This window comes from Idiotropiscis lumnitzeri, chromosome 5 (assembly GCF_059441095.1).
Source record: "Idiotropiscis lumnitzeri isolate Australia: NSW breed Sydney's pygmy pipehorse chromosome 5, RoL_Ilum_1.0, whole genome shotgun sequence".
Taxonomy (NCBI): Eukaryota; Metazoa; Chordata; class Actinopteri; order Syngnathiformes; family Syngnathidae; genus Idiotropiscis; species Idiotropiscis lumnitzeri.
Genome location: NC_142395.1, coordinates 6,317,132 through 6,341,744, shown reverse-complemented (window position 1 = coordinate 6,341,744; position 24,613 = coordinate 6,317,132). Strand labels below are relative to the sequence as shown.

At 39.6% G+C, this 24,613-nt stretch overlaps 1 protein-coding gene across 10 annotated transcripts in view; it reads right to left on the bottom strand.

Annotated features, from left to right (window-relative positions):
• Window positions 1–703: 703 nt before the first annotated feature.
• The window catches only part of ppfia1 (PTPRF interacting protein alpha 1), a 44,844-nt gene continuing 20,934 nt past the window's right edge, over window positions 704–24,613 (bottom strand). Inside the window, exons 10-31 of one of the 10 annotated variants that reach the window (XM_088295421.1) lie at window positions 21,092–21,175; window positions 20,864–20,995; window positions 19,135–19,197; window positions 18,983–19,062; window positions 18,693–18,843; window positions 15,997–16,220; window positions 15,670–15,901; window positions 12,277–12,306; window positions 10,923–11,047; window positions 10,625–10,794; window positions 9,631–9,724; window positions 8,305–8,386; window positions 8,012–8,212; window positions 7,752–7,814; window positions 7,313–7,339; window positions 6,553–6,728; window positions 6,361–6,458; window positions 6,083–6,258; window positions 2,841–2,909; window positions 2,595–2,763; window positions 2,337–2,410; window positions 704–2,149 (exon numbers count right to left, since the gene is read on the bottom strand). In XM_088295421.1, coding sequence (XP_088151547.1) covers window positions 2,355–2,410; window positions 2,595–2,763; window positions 2,841–2,909; window positions 6,083–6,258; window positions 6,361–6,458; window positions 6,553–6,728; window positions 7,313–7,339; window positions 7,752–7,814; window positions 8,012–8,212; window positions 8,305–8,386; window positions 9,631–9,724; window positions 10,625–10,794; window positions 10,923–11,047; window positions 12,277–12,306; window positions 15,670–15,901; window positions 15,997–16,220; window positions 18,693–18,843; window positions 18,983–19,062; window positions 19,135–19,197; window positions 20,864–20,995; window positions 21,092–21,175 — 2,502 coding nt within the window. In that variant the 3' untranslated portion in view covers window positions 704–2,149; window positions 2,337–2,354. Of the gene's footprint in view, window positions 2,150–2,336; window positions 2,411–2,594; window positions 2,764–2,840; window positions 2,910–6,082; window positions 6,459–6,552; window positions 6,729–7,312; window positions 7,340–7,751; window positions 7,815–8,011; window positions 8,213–8,304; window positions 8,387–9,630; window positions 9,725–10,624; window positions 10,795–10,922; window positions 11,048–12,276; window positions 12,307–15,669; window positions 15,902–15,996; window positions 16,221–18,692; window positions 18,844–18,982; window positions 19,063–19,134; window positions 19,198–20,863; window positions 20,996–21,091; window positions 21,176–24,613 lie in introns of all 10 variants that reach the window. The other 9 variants (XM_088295417.1, XM_088295418.1, XM_088295420.1 and 6 more) reach the window with 9 other exon arrangements.

The window sequence follows — 24,613 nt, the reverse complement described above, 5'->3', positions numbered from 1 at the left end:
ATGGTAAAAACAAATGTCCATTCAGTCTGGTTTTTCCAGTTGTTTGGAATAACACTGTCCACGTCAACATTGTGAGAAGTTCTCAGCAGTTAACATCAAGAGTTTGCTTGTTTTGTGAGGTCAGGTTCACATGAGTATGTTTACAACTCAAAATGAACATTGGGTATTAGCATAGATGGGCACTTTACCCTATTTTGTCAGGCCGTCCACTGTCCTCCGTCCGCGAGCTGGGCACCCTGCTGTCTTTACACTTTCGTCCCTATTCATTAAAATAATCGTCCTCCATTGCCTTCTGTCCTTGCGGGTCTTGCTGTTATTAACTCATTCACTGCCATTGATCACAACTTGTCCATTCACAGTCATTGTAAATGTCACGAATAAAGTCAAAATAATGGGACCAACCGGGCCCAAAGCGGCCCTGGCTAAAAGCACATGCCCCTCAGCCATTCAAGAAGACCACCTGCGGTGTTTGATGAGGTCTTTATCTGAAATAGACGTCCTCAAACACACACCACGCGTCCCTTTAAGGATTGCGTCCAATGGTCCTTCCCATAAAACTTGACAGCTCAAGAAATCCAGAAAAGGAAATCTGAATTTGCTATTTGTGTGTTTGTACTTTTTTTCCCTTTCTGCAATTTTGTGTTCTCAAGATAAGCCCTTACTTTATGTCCTAATTAACGCGAATGCCAATGCCAAGACCAAATAATTTTTTCAAGTTTTTAATAAAGTTTTGGTCTTTATCTGAAAAGGAAAATCTGTTTCAGTATTTTATTGAAAGTAAGCAATAAATAATACTGTGATAAAAATAGTTTATAAGTACTCGGACTGTACATTGTTACATGAACAGACAATTCAAAAGGGAAGAGCAGGAATTATAAAAGCAACATGATTTCCACAGGGCACCAATGAGAGAAATTACAAAAAAAAAAAAAAAAATGTAGTTTCGACTACACTAAGTGATAAAGAAAGCTGTTTTCTTCCAATTGGATGGAGCTTAACGTAAAAACAATGTGAGAGTAGACAAGACATATGTTGGGGAAAAATAACTACAGTATAGAGCTGAAGCTATGATCGTAAAGACAACATAAATGAGTAATCATAAATAAAGACACAGAAGACAGTCTAGTTAATAAACAATAAGGCTGAGTATAAAGTCTTTGTAAAAGGTTTAAAAAATGTTTTTAGTCTGTCTACTTGCAGCGGGGATTAGCAGAGGCTTCAGTGAAATTGGTCCACCCAAGCAAATAGTCTTCAGTTCTTCTGCATATTAAACATCCTCACGTGCAAATAATTTTGTAGTTGGTGTCCCTTCAACTAAAAATTGGCAGGGACAAGGAAAGGGAAAAGAGTTCTTGCATGCAAGAGAACAATAGAGAACCTGGGATTTAACTTTCACTCGCATTTAAAGTGGCCCTAGTTTTATTTTCCTGCTACTGATATATGGCTTTAGTTTCGTGATATATATATATATATATGCGCATGATACTGTGTTTCACGTGATATGTGTCGTCACATCACCTGGCTTGCCAGCAGTTATTTTAATGGTGATGGTCACAGTGTTGAGCAGTTTGCAAAATGGTCTCCAGCAGTTTTTGATATTCACACACCCACTGACCTACATAACAGCCACATTTGCATAAGAAAACAAAAGTAATAAGCAACAAACACAAACAGTTAAAAAGGGTAACGATATTGAATTAAATTATGTCACAAGTCACTTAAACTTTGATTATATTTCAAATCAACAAGGAAAAACATACATCTGGTCAAATAAAGATTATAAAAAAGATTAGATAAAATGTCTGTTGGTAGAAATATACAAACTCCAGACAGTTGAATCATTCAGTTACATACATCTGAGAGCTGATGAGCACAGTGAGGAAATATAAAAAGTTGAAAGGGATTGATGCAAAAAGATTACATTATATTCTAAAATCATATAAATGTCCCATTGGTTTACATAAATAAGAAATGCGGATACATCTACACAGTTTCCTCTGGGGACACAGAGACTGGTGAGTGAGATCTTTCTCTGTGATATATTTTAGTGTCCTTAAAAAATGTGTTAGTTCATCATTCTGGTCTTGAAAGCAGGGAATTCCCCTTCGTCTTCTGACCAGCGGTTACCTATAGAAATAATGAGGATAAACTGAGAGGACATACGAAGGGGACCACAACAGAGGACAGAGAGGGAAACAAAAAGAGGACAGAAAAAAGGTGTGAAACGTGCGTCATTGGAGCTGAAAAGGTCAACAAAGCTACGCTCTGCTTGTGAAGAGAATCGCTTGATGAGATGCAAGCCACATCAATTGTGTGCCTGCGTGAGGTGATCTTACCGTTGTGTGAGGTTTATGTTAACAAGAGTAGGTCCTGACAGTAGCAGTGTCCAGCCTCTGTATAGACTGGCTTCCTGTGTGTGCATGTTGGCAAAAATCACATGCAAAGACATGCCGTTAGTCACAGCATCACATAATGCACAGCGGGCAGGCCATTCAAGAAGAATGAAAAGTGAGACATTACAGAATCTCATGATACCACAATAATAACAAGGCATTTTTAAGCACAGCAAACATGCAGTGACAACTCTCACTTACCGTCCATTGGGCTCCTCTTTGGCTGTGCGGAGGCAGTTGATGCGTTGCTGCTCGTCACCCTGAAATTGGCAGGCAGAGTGTCTGACACGCCCAAAGACATCCCCCTCATGTCTTTGGGCCTGAACTTCTTTCGCCATGACGGAGCTCGACGGAAGTTCTTGTCGTCATCCTGGAACAAATGGGGGCAAAGAAATTGGCTTCTTCTGTCATGTCGAATGTCACTTGGGTTAATAGACTTTCCATCACCTCTTCCAACCTCCTGTCGGTACCAACAGCCAGCAAACTGTTGTACTCCCGCTCAAGAGTTGCTCTGGCCTAAAAGAGAGGCAGAAGGGCATTAGGAGATAAGAATAGAAATGGTGCATCTTTTATTTATTTTTCAACAACATTGTAAATACCAGCTGTTCTCTGCAAATCAGAACCCCAGCTCAAATGTTCACTGTACACATTTCAATAGCCACATTACTTACACAGGAATACCACAATTACATTAAAATGGTCAACAGCTATTAGTAATCAAAGATGGTTTAATCGTTCCAAAAGTTATTTTTATTTAAAAAAAAAAACAACAAAAAAGACAATTCTTTACTTTTTTCCCAGGACATTAGGTTTTTCAGATATTTTCAATTTTTCAGTTTGACCTATAAAAGCTTGCACAATACGGATTTTACCATGCCTTAGAACAGGGGTGCCCACTCTTTTTCACCATGCGAGCTACTTATAGAATAACCGAGTCAAAGTGATCTACCTACTTTATTTATAGATTGGAAAATAGAATTCTTTAAAGGTTCAGTATATAATGATATCCCTTGCATAACTGTATGAAATCATACTGCACAATACAACTCGCGCACATTTAATGTCCATTGCATTCCTGACGACTTGCGCTGAAAGGAAAGAGTCAAGCATAGAGTCCGGACAGGAGCTGCTGATAGCGAGCCTTGCGCACACCTCCCAATGAATATTGGCCACGTTGGGAAGGTACTTGGACTTCTTGTTAGCTCGTGCGACGGCTGACGGTTGTGGTGGTGGATGGCTCCTCCGTCCTGCGGGGCAACATTCTCCAGCACCGGGGAAACTGCGAGCGCATGCCTTAACACACCGCCCGCTTGCTCTTCAGCCAGTGCGAGATCTCCCGCCACGGAGCTCGCCGCAAAACAAAAATCCTCCTTTCACTCTGTAAATGCTTAGCTTACACGTTCCCACAGAAGCGCCAAAAGTATGTATGCGGCATATGAGGCGCACAGGGGCGCTACGCTAAAGGGCGCCAAAGCGATGGAAGGAAAATAATTTTTGAGTGGCCATTTTATGTACTAAACAGCTGTTTGTTAACAGGTATGGTTTGATCTAATCACTAATACTAATAGAGGCACATCACTAATAGGCGCCCCTCTGCTCCATGACTGTCACCGGGGCGTCGTGATCGACGTAATGGGCATCTGTGCCTTAGTATATACAAAAATTCCATCTGTTACTGAACCTAACCGTTAATTCATAAATGTTATTATATTACTATTGGGGCTGTCAAAATTAAAGCATTAACTCTGGTGATTAATCCAAAATCTTTTAACTCAGTTTGATTTACTTAAAAAGTAATTTGCATACTTTGCAAATATTGTGCCATATTAGCTGTCTTTAGCACATCTCAGAACAAAACACTGTGTTTTAGTTACCACTGGGCCTTGCAAGCCAACACTGCTGGATTGTAGTGCTTGTGGGCAGTTTTGAGAAATTTTTACAAAATAAATGTCTGCAAAGATGTCTCCATTTAGATCGTATTCAAGAATCCAATAAAGCTATTAGAACAGTCTGAATTAAATATACTTCATATTTGGTGATTTTGCATCAATTCCAAGATATTGTTCAAGTAAATTTCTGTTATAAGCTTCGCAAAAAATAGTAGTGGAAAAATGTGATCAATCACAATCAATAATGGAATTTTTTGTGATTAATTAGTTAAAAAAAATAATCACTCGACAGCACTAATTACTACATTCCATATTCTATTGTTCTATTTATATGACTGATGTGCTAGTGAAAAAAAGTATAATGTAATAGTGAATTTGCATCTCTGATTTAAAAAAAAAAAAGAGAAAAGATTGGCGAACTGGCAGGCATGTTCCCATCACATTTTGGGTAATAGTTGGTTGGTTTGTTATTTAACAGAACTATGCAAAAAAAAAAAAAAAAACAGAGGGTTAGGAAGTCTCCATTCAATTTTCAATCAGTTCCCGCAAACGGATTGCATTTTAATTTTTTTTCTCCACCCCATTAGCAGCCTGCATCCACTAGGTTGACAAGAATGTGACAGCGAGTGTGACAGTAAGCACCCAGTCAGTGCACTTCCACCGCCTGCAGGATTACAGATGAAAAATATAGCATTGGAAGCATTTTTGAACAGAGTCAGACGCGGCATCAAAATAAGAGCAAGTTTAGTTTTGTCAACTAATGCACTTCATTTGCATTCGAAATTCCTCATTTCGGCCTTCTCTAGCCATTACATATTGAAATAGACTACTGGATAGTCGAAACGTCAGATGGTCTTTAATATACTACAGCTCTAGAGAAGCCTGTATGGTGCTTTTCTTGCTGTTGTACTGTAAGTTCTGGAATTCCATAATGCGGTAGAATGTACATATTCTGCGTCAAAATTTCCCAAAAAGGCACAACATGTGAAAAGTACGTTGATCTCTCTGTAACTATTGTAATTTCTAAGAGGATTTTCATCCTGCTTTTACTGTGTCCGCGACAGAATAAGGCGAACCGCTGCCTTATTGACAATAGTCACTCAACAAAACAAGATGTGCCTAAGGTGAAGCTATGGGGGAGCCACACGTTTTACATCAGCTGCTTATTGTGATGATGCTTTTGCACTCTTGCTGATGAAACTCCACCCTGCGGTGTCCTCGTCAATATTAGCCATAGCGACACCCTCCGGCTGGAGTGAAACTGCAACAAATTTGTTAACGTGTGTGGGTTGCAAGCAAATAAAAAGGTAAACTGTATGCGGCATTGCCACAAGTAGAAAAGAAGTCTCAACACTGCACTTCCTTTCACACTTACGCGCACACACAGTGACTGAGGATCTCTCTGTGCTTGCTTGGCTTGACTCCAGCTGACATTGCTATAATCAATACTCAGATTTGCTTTATTACTTGGTAAACTTGTTTCGGAACATACAAAGAGCGTTTCACAAGACAGATTTGAAAACGCCTCGTGTTGCATTGGTCACTGCCTGTAGGTGTGTGTTTTCATCTGCTTGCTTCCTATTTGCTTGCTTTGCATTACTGAACACGATGCTTTTGAGTAAAATGCAGTGAACAAGGCAGACAGATTATTTCCCTGTTTGGGATGTTTGCATGAATTACCAAGTTCAAAAAGATCATAGGAAAAAAAATAAAAACATGTTCTATTCTCATTGTTGTTTATGTATTATTCTGTGGTTTGTTTCAAGGCGTGGAAATTAGCATGTTGGTGTGCTAATATACCTGAGTGTTCTGTGTGGGAATCTGCAGCAGGAGTGCCAAGGTGTTGTGATCAAATGTTTCATCCAGAGAGAGCAGTGCACCATGGACACCACTCTCATAAAGATTGGCACTGTACTCCTTCAGCCCAATAGCCTGAACCCAATTTATCAAACGCTCATTACTCCACACCAGTACATCTGAAAACAGACATAGGCAACTTACTATGCACTCTATTTTTCCATAATTCTGTCTCAAAGGTGAATATAAAATGTATACATATTTATGACTGCTTTTGTTACCATTAAACTCCAGCTGAGAGTCTTCCCTTCTCCTCTCTAGCTCTTTGCGGTCATAGTTGAGCCTCCTTAAACACATTACTCCACACTGAAAACTGTTCCTGTTGACCAGAAATGTGACCATTGTTGATCAGTTATATGCAGCCGTTTGCTATACTAAACAGACATGGACACACGCTCTCCTCCATTTATTACCTGTGGAAACTGTCAACCATTTTCAGCTGTCCACGGAGGTCTTTCTTGGTAAGGTGATCAAGCATGCGGGCGTCCACCAGGGACTCCATGAAATATGAGCGGTACTGTGGTAGACCCAAGCTAGGTAGCCACTCATTACCAATCCATTCATGATTCATGTCTCCATACGCCAATGTCTAGAATAAAAATAAATAAACAAACCAACAAAATGTAAATAATAAATTGGATAATCTCGCTACTCCTGTGAATGTTTTATCCGCTACGGTCCAAATTCTGTGATTAAAGGGTAAGTTGACTCCCATCTCATGGGAAACCCTCAAAAATGTCAGTCTCTAGTCCACACAGTACATGTGAAAAGTATTTGCAATGCTTTGTTAAATAGAATGCACTATTTTCTCACCCAAAACTTTTCACCACAACTCCCCCTAATATCAACACGAAGTAAAGCTTAGGAAATTGTTGAAATCACAAAAAAAAAAACATTAACTAAAAGTATCACATATCCACTATTCATAATTTTAACTCAATACTTTGTTGATGCAGCTTGATAGCAGTGCTAGCTGACAAGTCTTTTAAATATAATATTACAAGCTTTGCACAACCTATCTTTTGGCAGTTTCCCCCATTCCTCTCAAACTTCTTGGCTGGACTGCAACAGTGAAGAGTTTTTTGAGTTTCGCAATTTTGGTTTTGATACTATATCGTTAGAGGCCTAGTCGAGCTTAAGACAATTGAAAGGGTGAGATGCATATGTTCAAACCTGGGCCCAGCTACTTTCGTCATCCTCCTGGGGTTAGCATGGTTAGTGAGCATGGTGACGAGAAAAGAAAGGCTGGGTTAGTGAGACTGCAGTGCTGGGTTAGACGAGCTGGAAGTCAAATTTTAATGCAAAAATCAGTCAAGGAAAATGACAGTACTCATTCTGAGCAGAGATGCATATTACATCATAGTCCTAAAGCCCATCACAAATGCATTCCAGGAAAACTGCCTGGATAAGACATTGTTCCAAGTAGCGCACAAGGTTTAGTCTTTTTTTTTGTTTTTGTTTGTGTAGAGTGGCAAATGACAATGAAGCCAGAACAATACTGTCAATTGGCAGATATTGCTATATGGCCAACTTTGGCCAACTTGGAACAGGTCCAGTAGTCATCAAAGCTGTGAGAAACAAACGAGTGTTCAGCCAATCCAGAAAGACTAACCGTGGGAGGTGTAGCTGCCAAACTTTCCATTTCTTCATGTGTGACCCAAACGTTTCCTGTGGTCTGATCATTTGACACCCCCAATCACAAGTGAGTGAAGTGTGCAGAGAAGGCAGAGTGGTGCAGGACAGAAAAGAAAAGATCAGGAAGCAGTGGTTGTTATAACAAAAAGAAAATGCTTAATATGTTAATCCTGTGAGAGTAACATGCTCAATGGGAAGAAGAATTGTTAGTGTGTTACTTATGTATGAGTCAGATACCGTTCTGGAGGTGGGAGGGGCAGAAGGACTGGTGAGCGACATGATTTCCTGGATGGCAAGACGAAGTTTCAGACGATGCAACGGGTTGCTGATGCCAATCTCCCGCTGGATTTCAGTGTCGGAAAGTGCTGACATAATGGCTCCGCTCTTCACGTTGGCACGACAGGCGGCTACATACCAAGCAGGCATGCCCACCCAAAGCTGGACAAAGGACGAGAGATAGGAGACAGATTCATCACATAAAAACCATTACAGTTCATTGTTGTAATCATTTTTCAGATCATATTTTGTACCTCCAGCCAAACGACAACAGTTGGTCCATCCCATTGGGCAAAAGGCAGCCCTTGCCTGCGCGCCTCATCTAACAGTTCGTGCCTGATACACAAAATGTTATTGAAAACATTAAATGATTAAAGTTAAAGTTAAGTTAAATTTAACCAAATCAAATTTAAGCACAAAAAACCATCCCACCCAAACACATTCAGTATCATGGCAGGCAAAAACAAAGAGACAAGCAGTGCAAGTAAACAAGACATTCTTATCTGGAAAACATGAAAAAACACTGATGCCTCTGAAGGCCAGAAGTGTGTCAAAACCTCCTAAGCCTTTTCAAAGCCCTGACTACGCAGGTTCAAACAGATGGCTCTTTAGTTAAGCATCTGAAAGCTAAATGGTAGTCAGCCTCTCTTTAGGTATTTTCTCTCAGTCCCAGTAAGGTACTATGGTAATTAAGTACTAAGAAACCAGAAATGTGCCACAGCATGCATGAAGAATAAGAAAAGTTTACGTTCAACTCATATATAGCATTGGTTAATTATTAGGAGTAATTTTATTAAAGGACAATCCCGGTCAAGATCTGAGAATGCTGGAAGGCATATGTCAGGACTCTGAGAGGGAATTCACTAAACCGGTGTGGAAACGTCTTATAATAAATGCTAATTGCGTCAATGGCCACCAGATGGGACAGTTCACCATTTAACATGCATACAAAAGGGCAACAAAACAAGTAAAAAGATTGTTCTAAAAATGGTTTTCAACTAAAGTTGACTGATTATGCATTCCGCCGTATATATATAAAGAAGCAACCATATTCCCTTTGAGCAGAACTTCATGCTTTTGGAGCAAAACAGTAGCCCAAATCAGCATACACATTCATGTTAGGTAAAGAGCAGTATGGAAAAGTGATCAGACAGTCAGAAGAACAGCAGCAATGAGGATCCAAGTGTGGGAAGAAAAAGATAAAGCAATAATGAATCAACTTACCCTGTCTTTGGACTATACAGAAAATGAGAAGAGGATAAAAAAATGGGGGGGTTGGCAAAACTAAATAGAAATAGCAACATGAATTGATACTTAAAAGTACTCAAAGTCCTAACAACTGTTTGGCGTTTGAAAAAAAAAAAGGCATCATGGAGGTGATTGCAACGGAAAGGCTTATGTGGAATGGAAAGAATATAATAATAATAAAGTGATGATGGGAGTGAGCAGGTGCCAGGTGGGCAGGCAATGTGAGAGTAATTGAATGTAGCCTGAGCGCAAGCCCAAAGGTCTAACAATGACCACTAGTATATTTGGGAATTGAAGGTAATACAGTCTGTCAACAATTGAGTGACACCTACTTCTTCTGCAGTTTTCTGTTCTTTTCAGCTGGGCCTCCCAAGGTTCCCATTCCCAAGCCATCCTTAGGTGAGCTCTCTGCCTCAGGAGTACCAGCTAAGAGCAAAGGGGACAGCGTTCAATGCTGCTAAGAGACCTGAAGCATTGATTCATTCCATCCTCTAGAGCGGTTGGTTTCTTGAACTTCATTTTTGTGCTCTCAACTCAACTTTATTTATATAGCACTTTCACAACTGTACCTAACTACTGTACACGAAACATAAAACAACAACCGTAATATAACCATATACAACCAAACTAAATACTCTTATCCTGTGTCGTGTGTTGTGCTTTGTACAGTCTTTTAAATTAACATTTATTTGAGTTGATCTTTTTCCTTTAAGACAGCTAAAATAGCTTCAAGTATCATTCTCAAGGTATCCAACATTTTCAACGCATTTGGGGCATGATATAGGAATATAAATTGGTCCAGAAGATTCTAGATTTAAGCATAAAACTTAAAATGGCAGTAGCTCATCTGTAGAGACTTGGGCTTTAGAACTGGAAAGCCACGGTTCAAGTCTTGTTGCAAGCAAATAGAAATGACAAATAGCTGTTGGGAGTGATGCCCATTTGCTCCATGACTACTGTCGAGGTGTCCTTGAACTGAAAACTGACCTCTGCCCTCACCCTTAGGAGTGGATGCGCCCTTTTTACTCTGACATAGCTTCTTGCATGCTGGCATGTTTGTTATCGGGTTCTTAAGCTGGTGTACAACTCAAATAAAAAGATGTGTCCAGCTACATTTCTTCGGAAAGGTTACTGTGAATATACTGTGCATGAAATGCTCTCCCAAATGCCCTGCACATCATGTGCGGTACAGAACAAGCATATTTCATGTTCAGTTTATCCATATGAAAATCCACATTACGGGCATTATTTTCTAGATAAAACACAATAGCAGCAATATAAACCAAAACAGGAATTTAAACACTGCTACCCGCATTACTACCTCACCTTGACTATGAGAGTCCTTTCCAGGAATGCTAGGTCGGCCCTTCTCCTTCTTCCCAAAAAGGCGCCCAATGGACGACTTAATGCTTTTCTTCTTGGCTGCCTTGTTGAGAGAGTCCTGGCTGCTGTTACTGCTACTGGGGTTGCTCCCCTGTCCATCTTGTACGCCAAGACTGTAAATGAAATTAAAAATAAAGAAAAGGATTAAAAAAACATCCAGGGATCAATGCCACATGAGTTTTTCATTTCATGTCAAACTGCAGGTATAAACTATGTTTTAAGTAACAAGGAGAAGGCTGACCCTCGAATGTCTCTTATGTCCTCGTGGCTCGCAGCATGACTTGCTTCCCTGTTTAGGCGCATAGAGCGTGGAGTGGTGGGGGGTGATGTCTCACACTGGATAGTGGTTTTGTCATCCTGAGCAGACTGTACACAGCAGAAGAAATTAATGAGATCGAGCACTCAAATTTCACACTTAAGGCCACAGGTAAAATTGAAAATTTTACATCGAGGCTACTAAACAGAGTGTCAGGAAAAACATAACAGTTAAACCAACACTTCAAAGTTGAAGTTGATATTCACTTCCTTTGACATTTACAGTTCATTTACAGACACAAAAGATTGATGGTAGATAAACACACCATTGATAAATACACTTGATAAAAAAAATAGATGGGATTATCATTTTCTTGATGACAGTTGGGTTTGGACAACATATTGGATGACAAATGCGTACAGTGGACCTCCACTATTTGCAGGAAATAGGGGCCCAGCCCAATCACAAATTGATGTAAATAACTTGCTCGCCGAGAAGTGATGGCCTATATTAATAAAAAAAAAATAGAAAACAAACTATGCCCCCAAAACCTTTTCATAGACATGCACATCAACAATTGTAACTATGTTGCTTAAGAATTACTGTAGGAGCGCAGTCTGTTGTAAAACCACATTCGACCACAACGCAGAGTGCAGGAGTTAATATTGATGCTCCTGTGGGTGGCCTGATAGCACACACCACTGCTTCATAGAGTTCGGATAAAACAACAAAACAAAACAAACAAAACATTCATCTATTGATTTTCCTGATCATAACCCGATATTGAGTCATAAAACCAGAAACCGATATGTAACTCACATAAAATGCATGGTTGGAAAACCTGTGCTATTCAGAGGTAATGCATCACTTCGCCACACGGTGGCTCATACCTCTAATACATGGTCAAGAAGTTACTGATCAGCAGAGTGATCAAAGACGCAATCTTCCTTGAAAATCATATTTTAAAAATGATGAACTCACCTCTATCAGCATCTAATGAGTTGCTTGCTTGTTAGGACAATATATTGACGTGGGGAGCTGTTTTCTATCGAATGAGCCCTCACGTCGAGCTCCGGTTAGCAAGGCCTCTGCTTGCTAAGAGGCTAGACCTCAATGCTAATGTCCTATAAAAAGTTGTTTAACTTTAACTATGTCATAGTAAAGGAATTGTTTAAAACCCATTGGAGTCATAAAAGTGTTAAAAACAAATAAACTACGCGGGGTCCACTGTACATCATTGCAGGAGAACGGGAGAAACTAAAGCTAAACATGGTTGGGACAAGAGGGGAGTGAGGGTACTAATAGCAGACACACTCAGTGAAGCAGGCATCTAGTTTACCTTCCTGCGGTGCTTGCGCAGGTCACTAGGCTGAAGCATGGTAAAAAAAAAAAGAAAGACAGGAGAAAAGCAGTTAGTGAGAAGTAAGATTGAACACCAGTGGAATCAAGCCATGCCCAAACACACCAAGAGGAACATGTGGATAGTCACGGTTTTTGTTGACTAACCAAACACAGGCAAAGTAGACAGTCAATGAATGATTTTGTAAATAGTAAGGTCAACATGTTCTTGAACCACCAGGGCACACAACACAAGTGAATATAGAATGGTAACACAACAAACCACCAAGCTGGAAATTGCAGAAAGTCAGACCAATTGGATAGGTGCAGCCAAGCTTAAAAAAAAACCTCTGGGTTGGCAAGAAATGTTTTTGGCGGATCAAACTTATACCAACTTAAAAAAAAAACATGGTTGGCTAGCTGGCTGCTATGCGTGATATTACACATGGTCATATTCCAAATGTACATAAATAAACGCCACAACATTTGGTCTTTTTTCCATTGTTTGCCTTGAAGGTAGGCAAGACCCCCTCCTCCCTCTGCATTCCACAGAGGCCTGGCATTAGCAGAGCAAATAAACCATCAGCCTGCCCCATTTCTATGGAAGTTTGTTTTGCCCTAAGAGCAAAATAGCATATCATTCATTTCCTTTCCTCTACGGACATTGTGAGGTCAGGGCATGGAAGAGATTAGTAAACTATAAAAGGGAAACGGGAAGCGGAAATTGTGGGGTGAACAGAAAAGTAAATCTGATCAGCCAAATTGTTGCTTTCTATGATGACTCTTGGGTTAGATAAAGGCTATTCTAAACAATTTCAGTGGTGAATTAGCAGTCCAGAAATGACGAGAACTCAGTATTACAGTACTAACAATTATTCCTCAAAAGCCAATTAAGTACAAACACCACTCAGTCTTTTTTTTCCCCTCCAAAACTGACTTAGGCTAAGTCGACTGACTTTTCCCCCAGGTTTTAGACCCGTGTAATTTTAAACTTGTCAGTTGATTTGGCGTTGTCAACATGGAGCTGGCCATTTTTCGCCTTGGGATGTAATATAGAGGCACGTAATGAGAGGACATGGATGTTCACATCACACCCAACACGATAGCAATTGTTTCGATCCACACAGAGCCTTTTGTGTCAAACAAGAATATGTATATTTAATTATCTGATTGTAGGATGCAATGTTGCTTTGTCAAAAACATTCAGTTGCAATTTTCCGCCCCCCCTCCCACCAAAAAAAAAAAAAGAATTGACCAGGATCCTCAATCCTGTTCCCCGAGGGCCGGTGTCCTGCCTGTTTTCTAGCTCATCCTGCTGCAACACACCTGTTTCAAATGATGAGCTAATCCACAAGGTATGCATAAGGTTGGTAACGATCCTGACCATTTGAATCAGGTGTGTTGCAGCAGGGAGGGATGGAAAACAGACAGGCCACCGGCTCGCGAGGAACAGGATTGAAGACCCCTGTTGAAGACTATAGCCAGACTGCACCCGTCATAGAATGGAAGTAGGGAAATTGAGAGAGATCTGCAAGTACCTGAAAATATGGTACATAGCTACAAACTTGAGGATGTGGAATAAAGCCAGTTGCTCCAAAAGGTAGATAAGTTACTGTCTGCTGGGAGAGGGAGCGCTGGATGACGTAGGGATCAATGCAATAATGCTACAGTTTGGGGGGCAGTCACATGGTTACAGAAACAGCATGTTAGTGTACTCATTAGAGTAATGAAGGGACAGCTTGGATAAGCAAAACAATAAAGCCTGACAAAATTAAACAAACAGATGGAAATCTATAAGCATGAAATATTAGAGCAGAGGTGTCAAGATCCAGTCCTGGAGGGCCGCTTTCCTGCATGCTTTCAATCTCTCCTAGTTGTAACACACCGATTTCAAATGATCAGCTCATCAGCAAGCTCTGTAGAAGCCTGAGAAGTATACTGTTCATTTGAATCAGGTGTGCAGCCTGGAGAGATGGAAAGCATGCAGGCCCTCGAGGACTGGAGTTTGACACCCCTGAATTAGACAATGCATGTACATGCAGAACAACAGACACCTGCGCACATAGTTATGAGTCATTTCAAAATGGCCCAATTTTGAAACAAAAAAGCAATTAATGAAACTAAGATGATCGTGCCTGTTCATGCCATATTTTCCCAGAAATTTCTAACAATTCACATGCCGGGATATACTATATAAACCTTCCATGACCACAACTTGCATATAAATACTACACATACATACACACACACACACACGAATTAGGATTTCACAGACTTTAGTCGACTTTACTACGCCACAATGATTTTGACATTGGATGTCGACTCGTTGCTAATCATGTTTTGGCATAAAGAGCAGGCCGAAACGCTTGAAGCAACAGCTGCATGCAGTGAATGACATAAGTCTGTCAACTTAATTGATTTAAATTGTTTTCTACTTCAGAATGTGTAGCTTTGGTAAAAGAGGACGAGCCAGTTAAGTGGGAAAAAAAGCCAGGCTCCAGCCTGATTTCGAACAATTTTTCACCCCTTACTGTGGTGCAACCATGTTATTATACTGCTGTGCTTGTCCTGAAGGAATGGCTTCACCAGTTACAGGGTGCTTATGCATATGCCAAAGTTTTGATGAGGGAGGGCCAATGTTCCTTGCAGCTGTGTAGTTGTCTCACAATGTAAAATACATATACAGTGCCACGCATGTGTCTCAGAATGAAGATGCTATAATTTTCTGAGGCATTACTCGAGTTATCTGTGAAATAATCGATAGGATAATGGATTCTTTAAAGATTTGTTCACGACAGCCTTAAAGACATGCATTACATCACAGAGAAGATTTAAGGACACCTTCCTTTCTTGTTGCAATTCATTTGCCAGGTCCTGCTGGTATGATTCCATGCTAGCACGTACAGCTCTGCTATGCTGAAAAAACAACTATCCAGAGTCCCAGGTGAGGATAAGCGGCTCAGAGAATACATGGATGTTTATTCGATCAATTGAATGATGCACCCGGCCACAAATTGAGGCTGAGTCTCCTCAAGGCCGCCATTTTAGGAAATACTAGAGAAGTGGCAGATTCCTAATCAACTGAAAAAGCCTCATTATGGATGCAAAAAAACATTTTAAAATTATTTTTGAGTTCAAATGGCCATGACAGAAACAATGGCGCTTTTTTATTACCTGCTCAAACTTTTTAAGAACTATGGTGCGAATAAGGATCAATCCTCGTTACTGTATATGTAAGACGCCCTGCATGGAGCAAGCAATGTGCGCGGGCAATATTTATAAACTCTTAATTGATAAACGTGAGAAACAATGGAAGGCTCAAATAGGAATTAAGATTTTGGTTAAATCGCACAGGCATTTCCATAGAGAAAACCAATTTCAGGACAAGTCTTACCAGCGTCATCACACCCATTCGGTCTAATTCTCTGTGGGGGCTGTGAGGGATACGTCTTGGTGTTGAGTGGCCAGAGCCTGGAGGAGAGCTGCTAATTGGAGAGCCAGCACACAGTGAAGGCGGTAAGGAGCCCATTGAGCGGAAACGTCCTCCAAGGTTGTCGCCGCTGCCCACCCTGCACTCAATTTCCTCAGCTCGGATGGCTGTGTTTTCCTTCTCTTCTTGAATTATTCTTAAAAGAATAAAGAGGACAAGAAAATGCTTGTGAATTACACTGCAACAAAATAAAAAAACAATTGGTGGCTGGTTCTGCAGTGGCTGTAGTACCTAATTTCATTGTTGATAGCATCAAGCTGTTCCTGCAGCATCAAGGCCAGAGTTTGTGCATCTGCCTGACCACCTGGGGACAGAAGGTCAACAGAGCTGAAGATAGTCTCTCGATCCTCCTCCAGGTCTGAGGCATCCATATCACTCTCAAAAGCCTGGGCCACATTTGCAAGCACATTGGCCTGTTGGACACGCTCCCACTCCTGCTCATTAAGAGTCTGCACCTGAATTGAAAAGAACAAATATAGTAAAACAAAGAATCACAGGGGAGATTCAGAAGTTACCAGGATACTTCATTAGTCATTAATAAATAACAGACATGTGGACGTCACGGCTTATTTAGCTACCTCATGGTGACTTACGTGATGCTGATATCCACCGACGGAAGCACACAGAAAGACAAAACAGATTTTTAAAACCAACTACAACATTTGCTGGAAGCACATATGATAGGAGGGACAAGAAACAGAGAAGTATGAGATAACCAAAAATAAGTGGGGAAAAAAAAAAAATACCAAACTAATATTTCAGAAAGAAAAATAATCCGTTTTAAAGACCTTGTAAAGGTAAAAAAAAACACAAAATTGAAGACCCATGGTTCAGACAGAGCATGGCTGGGGTCGGAGATGATATTCTTAGTCAATCACATGGTGTTGTTATAGGCGGCTTCCAACAGTTCGCCCAGAGGTTGGCCCACAATCTTTGAACAGATTTTAATCAGGTGTCTCAATCAAGATTTTGCCGTGAAAGGTGAAGAACAGAAGAAACATCTGCTGTGAGGCCCCAAATGACTTGAGGTAACGGAGAACATACATTTTTTATTCTTTACTATGACCAGCCCCCCACTAGTCTGCTAGTGGGAACTAGTGGCTACCTAACCAGGCTAGGTAGATTGCTGGCTTGCAGACTAGCGGACAGGCGGCAGGGCTGTCCAATTTGTCTTGCTCCGTGCGTTGATCAACATAACTTTCCCTCAAGTGTTTCTGTTAACTGCAAATTGGAATAGCTGGTAGCTAACACACAAGCTCACAGGTTTTTGTTGTTTCAGTGTGTGGATCAACACATGGTAAGAGGGACAAGAAACAGAAAGCTAATTATCTAAGGAAAACAGTGGCACACGGTATTCAGATTGTGGCTCATACAATATATGACAACAGACCTTTGGGCACATACTGTGAGATGCGTGTAAGTGACAGGTAAGAATCGAGCAAGGTATGTTTGCAGTTTTTACAGCAGACAGCTGTCAGAAGTTTTCATTTTAAAGCCAGATTTTATATACTTGTCAATTTGGCAGGCTTGTTAACACTTACTCATCGGGTGTGTCAAATATATACATTCATATCACTATACATCAGGCATCACCAAATGGCGGACCGCGATCCATTTGGGATGGTTCGGACCGGACCCATGACCAATCTGTGATGGTTTTTTTCAGGGCGCATTCGCAAACGTTGAAGCTGCAATTCTAGTTAATACGGAAATGGCGTCACTGATTTGAGCCAATCAAATCTTTTGTTTACGACCCACTGCCAATGCGCAGCAGACCGGAAGGGAATGCTGCTGACAGTATGCCTTGCTAAAAAGTTAGCAAAGTCGATGCGTGTTGTTTTAAATGAATGGACGGAGAAATTTAGTTTCGTTCTGGCTGCAGCCGATTCAAAACCAGTGTGCACCATATGCTCCGAAACCGTCGCAACATTTCGAAGCGCCACTACGAAACAAAGCACCGCCCTTTTTTGCAAAGTTAACCGCTGAAGTTTGAGGTGAGCGCACGCAAAAACATCGAACTTCGAGTGCAGTATAACAGATTTTTACATTTTCGTTTACAGCCCAGCAGCATGCAAACGAATGTTCACTAAAAGTATCATGGATTTTGGGGAAACATAAAAAAACATTCAGTGATGGGGAAATTGTGAAGGAGTGCTTAAATACGGTTGCACAAACATTATTTAAAGGAAAACACAAAGCCCAGATGTGTGAAATAATCTACCAAATCCCAATGGCCCTGAATCCGTTGCAACCCAGAATTAAGTCACTGGCAGGGTAGTCACAAACAAATGTTTCTCATTAAGAGAAGTTAAAAAAATATTCAAAAGAAAAGGTGGGGTCAAAGCTCATTTTTAATTACTTTTTCATGAGGACAGCCATTTTTATTGATTGTGTACTGAACATGTTGACCTGGTTTACTCGGATAATTAGGCTTTCCGTTTTTTTTAGGCTCATCACTCTTTGATTTAAGAAAAAAAAGGTAAAAGATGTTAATTCAATGCTTAGGACTTGATATATTTCTGCAGGAGATATTTTACAGTTTTTTTCTGGAAGTGGCAAACTTAAGTTCCCGGAGCCAACTTTTCTTGAATGTGAAATAAACGCCTTATATTTGTTTGACTGGCAAACGTGTTTAATGGGAACATTGCGAAATATTTAGTGTATAAGTGCGCTCTGTTGAAAATGACTAAATAATCAAACTATATAAAAATGTGAACATAGGCTAGACATTAAGGGAAGTTGGACTTTGGTTCGGACCTTTTAATTGGAAGAAATTTTTGTCGTGGACCTCTGTGACTTTTAATTGAATACCTCTGCTATACACGGTCTTTAAATGCATTGCATTGATGCATTAGATATTCAAAATAATTCAATACCATGTTAGTGTATGCGTTTCTATAATGAAATAATCAAATCAGATGAGTCACCTTGGATGGTTCATCTCGAAGTGCTGCTACTCTTCCTTTTTGGGGCCGTCGCAAGACAAGAGCGCTGCCATAGTGGTCTGAGTTACTGTCCATCATAGAGGAAGCAGACACTGGATATCTGAAGTCAGGGGTACTTCCCAGCTGTGATCGACTAGCAAAACCCACCCAAACAAAGCAACCAGTAAGAATATTAGATTCATTATGTTTATGGACATTTACTGTTTACTTTTACTTTGAAACATCAAAGATCGCACAGATGACAGACAGGGGTTAAACACAAACCCACTTACCCATGTAATAATGAGTTGCTCCTGCTTCTACCCTGCTCATTCTCGGCCCTCAACGTTTCAATCTGAATCAAGAGCTGCTCCTGTAGGACGGGACATTTTTTTAAAAAAAATGTTAACGGAGCAACCTTTTACCTTTAAAGACACTCTTTCACCTTTTCATGGTGAGACTCCTCAATCAGTTTCTTGGTGTGCTCCAGTTCCCTTATGAGGGCATTCTGAAGAGACAGAACAATAAGACACAAAATGACTCTCGTGTGCACCATGATGTGTCACTACTAAAAAGTAAAGGAGGGCAGTAGTAATAGGAACAGCAATTATTTTGCCGGGAGTGAATCCCTAGAATCTATTCATTTAAATCATTCGTTCATTGAATCTTTCAGGGATTCATTATTCAGTTGATAATAGATACGTACTTAGTTTGTAAATATGATCATTTGCAGTGAACGAATCACGAGTTACATTCACTCGAGCGTCAACAGTCCTTCCCCGGCCCGTCCACGTTATTTGCCCAAGATTCATGAGTGAGTTACACAACGCAATCATTCCGCTCCTGGCTGGCATGCTTGCGGTGAAGCTCAACTGAACTGACAATCTGCCCGTCCAATTGAAAGGATTTGTACATTTAATTGAATCGTTTGCAAATGACAACACTTAAACTTGGTTTAAGCGAGACGCGGGTTTTGCTCCACGTTCAGAAATTTCACCAACAGTGCCACATCACACGACATTGCTCAAACTTTTGCACCACGGCCCTTCAAAGACTTGAAAGCTACGTGGACGGTCCATTAAGACAAATACGCTAGATGACCGAAAGCTGTTGCAAACAACAGTGTTTTCAACTTCCCAATTCTTTCTTTTCGGTAGTCTGGGAGAACAACACCCCCCCTGCTCAGGGCTCTACACTAACTTTTGCGCTGCTACCACTGGTGCGACCGACAGAATTTGCTCACACCCTTCGTTGGCGCAGTGCAGCATGGCCATTTGCTGATGTATAGTCATCTCATTTGGCATAGCGTAGTTTCGTATGATCGAAATATTGTCAGTGACTCATATTTATTTGCTAAATATTTTGCTGTAGCAACAATTTTGTTTGTAACAAGCAGCAGCTGAAAATAAAGGTCAAATACTTCATATAACTTTAAAAGAAATGAAACAATACCGCGGCAAGAACTTAAAATATCAGTAAAAAGCAGTGAAATAACAGCTGACAACTAAACAACTTAAAATAATTTTACTTGTATGAGTTCAACAAAATCCTTTAAGCATACTAATTACAATGTTTTTTTAATTTTTTCTATTAAGACAGATCGTAAACATTTTTTTAACACTTTAGACAAAGGAAGATGATAAAAAAGAAATACACAGTATTTGTATATATATCAAGGACTTCAGAAAAGTCTTGGTGCCAAAAGATGTGTTGTTTATGATTTACGCCTTATGGGAATAAGAAAGAAGAATGGAAGACTTGAAGATTTGTCGAGATATTGTAACATAAATAATAAAAGAGCAACATGATTTCACCCCATCATTCCTCCTCAAATATTACAGCTTTTATCAATAGATAGAAAGCCCAAAATATTTGTTACTATTAGCGTGCAATGGAGAATTTTCTGCTTGAGTTTGAAATGACCGAATATATATTACGACCTCATCCCCCACCCTCCAAGTACCGCTTGGCACATTAAAACAATGCACAGTGTGTGTTTGCTGTGTCCACCAGTGTGTTGGGTCAAATGCAGGGATCAAATTACATGTATTGTAAGAGTGTACAAAAAAAATAAAGATGATGATGATGATGATTCATCTTGAGTATTGCGATATTTGCACTGGAGTTAGGATATGACTAAATTAGTATCCAAAAAATAAATTGATGCCAACTACCTTGTCCTCAAGAGCAGACATCCTTTCTTTAAGGTGAAGCTGGAGTCTCTCATTGGACTCGGACAGAAGCTTGTCCACTGTCTCTGAGAGACGCTTGTTGTGCTCCTCATTCATCTTCTCTCTTTGCCTTGCCTGAACAGACAAATAAAAAGTGCAAATGTTGATTAATCCAACTGGAAATTGGTGCAATTTAATAACTTTGGACTTCCCAAATTTCCCGTTTCTTACCCTGAGCAGTTCCTGGTTCTTCTCCTCCAACTGGGCCTCCAGCTGCTTCAAGCTCTCTTCCACGTTACCATGGCGTTCCTCTGCCTGAGCAAGATATACAATAAAAACACATTTATTACTTTTTCCAGCGGCTTTCCATTTTGAGTTTTCTCAAAAGTAATGCCTTAATAGCTAGGCTGCGGTCATCCTTGAGAAGGTTGAGAGACAAAGCTGAAGTCCTTCAAAAGGATGAAGCAATCAACTTCAACAGACAAAGATATAACATGAAGTACGTTTCTACATAAACAACAGCAACTTCCAGCAGAAATGATGCACAAGTTCAAAACAAGGCAAAACTAACTAAAACACCAAAAGCAGATCTATTTTTTCATCACGGATCAAGACAGACATCTAGCAGAATATAAACAACATTTAGCATTACTTTAATTTGAATATCACTTTACGTGACAGGCTCTTCCAGTTAGTGGGGACATGTGATTAGAACAGGTCTTCTCAGGTCTATAAGCAAACCAACTGGCACTTCCTGTTTGTGTTAGCAGGGTTGTGTGTTTGAGGAAAAGAGTGGCGAAACAAGCCACGGAGCAAGTACATAAAAAAACAGAGGACTAAAGACAAGGGGTAATTAGGGCTAGAACTTCGGCTAAATAAGAACATTTTTAAATTTAGTCCTGGTACCTCACCTAACCAAGCACCTTACCATAGAGTACAATGACTTTTTGTTTTTTATATATATATATATATATATATATATATATATATATATATATATATATATATATATATATATATATAGTAATACTGTTGTACGGAGCCTTGAAAAAGTATTTGCCCTCTTCTCAAATTAGTGCATGGTTTCGCTACTTTAATGTTTCAAGATCAAGCAAATAAAGCATAACGATAAACACAAATTAAAAAAAAAAAAGTGAAAAATTGTAACAAAAGAAAAAAAACAATATAATAAATATATAAATAACATAAAAATTGACCTTTTAAATGGTTAATGTGTTGACTAAGGTGAAAAAAATATCTGTGAAAATATGTGAAAAAGTACTTGCCCCCTAAACCTAATAAGAGGTTGGGCCACCCACAGCAGCAACAACTGAAACCAAGTGTGTTTCGATGACAGAACTTTCACATGAACTGTCTTTTTAAGGTCAGGCTAGGGGTGGGCGATAAACCGAAGATTTACCGTTACCGAAATTTATTACAATGACCGAAATCATTTTGCCCATGTCGGTAAATTCGGTGAATAAAAAAATAAAAAAGAAAAGCCTTTTCTGTCTGCGGCAAAGTTCATGCCCCTTTAAGACCGCTACAGCGCCTCTAGTCACGTGACTCCACCCGTCTGATCGAGAAAGAAAACAGACGTCGCTCTCGTTGCTGGCGATTCAAATCCAGAAGCTTTTTCACCACCCACAACACAACCATGCTGTGCTGAAAGTTCAGAGTGAGAAGCAAGGTTTGACAAGTGACAACAGCCCATGAACGGAGGCGACACCATAGGAGAGAACGTCTCAGAGGTGGACGCGATAGCCTAGCACATAGCTAAAGATAAAGCTCCCCTAGTTACAGTGGCGCGCACAGGATTTAAACGCTTCATGAAAGCCGTATTTCCCGATATGGACTACATCGGGCCGGGTGCTTAGACATGTCAAGCATTTTGCATCTACATCCGACTTGTGGTCGGGTCGCAACATGGATCCCTGATTGAGCCTGACTGTGCATTACATAGACGACAAGTGGCGACTGCGCACCAGAGTACTCGAGACGGCACATTTTCCCTGATGATGCACACTTGTTTATTTGGCTTGCATTGACATTTTCTTTCATTTTATTTAGCATTTTTTTATTTGCCATTATTTACATCATGAGAGCATCTTGGCGCAATCTATTTGCAGAAAAAGATTTTGCAAGAGGTACCCTTTTTCTTTGTGACATTGTTCAAGTCATGCAAAGCAAGCTATTTGGAATGTTCATACAAATGATTTTTGTACTTTTATTTTTCATTGAAAGTAAAGTGTACCAGTTGGTCAATAAAAAAAAACAGTCAATATGCAATTCCTGCATTTATTTTGATTTTAGTCCACGTGGGAATTTATCGTGCATTTATTGTTATCGAGGTAAAATTGCTCGATTTCTCGCGATATTGATTTGAGGTCATATCGCCCAGCCCTAGGTCAGGCCACGGCATTTCAGTCAAATTTAGGCCCAGACTTAGCCTACTTTTGTTTTTCTTTTTTTCCCAAACCATTCAAGTTAACTTGCCGCGATGTTTTGGATCATTGTCCTACTGCAGAACTCAAGTGCTGTGTTTCATAATTCACTAAATAAGTAAGTAAGTACCAAAGTAAGTAAGTATAGTAACTAAGTAAGTATGGTAACTAAGAAAGTAAGTAACTAAGTAAGTAACTAAGTAAGAGTCAAGTCTGGCCTTCGCCTACTTTTTTCTTTTTTTGCCAAACCACTCAAGTTAACTTGCCACAGTGATTGTTGTCCTACTGCAGATGTGCTGTGTTTCATAAGTAAGTAACTAACTAACTAAGTATAGTAACTAAGTAAGTATATAAACTAAATAAGTATAATAACCAAGTAAGTATAGTAACTAAGTATAGTAACTACATAACTAAGAAACTAAGTAAGTAAGTAATTAACTAAGTAAGTAACTAAGTAATGAAGTAACTAAGCAAGTAAGGAATTAAGAAAGTAACTAAGTAAGCAACTAGACAAGTAACCAACCAAGTAACTAAAAAAACTAATTAAGTAACTAAGTATGTAAGTAACTAAGTAACAAAGTAGGTAACTCAGTCAGTAACTAGTAAGTAAAGTAACTAGGTAAGTAAGTAACTAAGTATGTAAGTACCTAAGTAAGAAAGTAACTAAGTATTTAACTAAGTAAGTAACAAAGTAAGTAAGTAACTAAGTAAATAACTAAGTAAGTAACTAGGTAATTAAGTAAGTAAGTAACTAAGTAAGTAGTAGTAGTAGTAGTCAAGTCTGGACTTAGCCTACTTTTGTTTTTCTTTTTTTTTCAAACCATTTAAGTTAACTTGCCGCAGTGTTTTGGATCGTAGTCCTACTGCAGAACTCAAGTGCTGTGTTTCATTTAAGCCTTCCAAAAAGTTAAACTAAGTATTTTTCACTCTTATAAAATGCAGTTTTTAAATGATTTGTTTACTTGGATTAGCTTTGTCTGATATTCACATTTGTTTGCTCTTAAACATTAAAGTGGGTCATATGCAATGAAGAAAGACTTGGAGACAGGCAAATACTTTTTCACAGCACTGTATTTCTACGGATTAATAATGTAGTAACTCAGTAAGTAACTAAGTAAGTAAGTAAATGTATGTATGTATATACACATATATATGCCTGGTTAAATTCAGTAACAGAAGAAAATGTAGTTGAGTGGACCCAGGAGGAGATCAAAGATTTTACCCATCTGAAAAAGTTGGACTACCTTTTGAGTCTTAGAGCCTTTAAAGCTGCACGGAACACACTACAGGTATAAGAAGGAAGTGATGA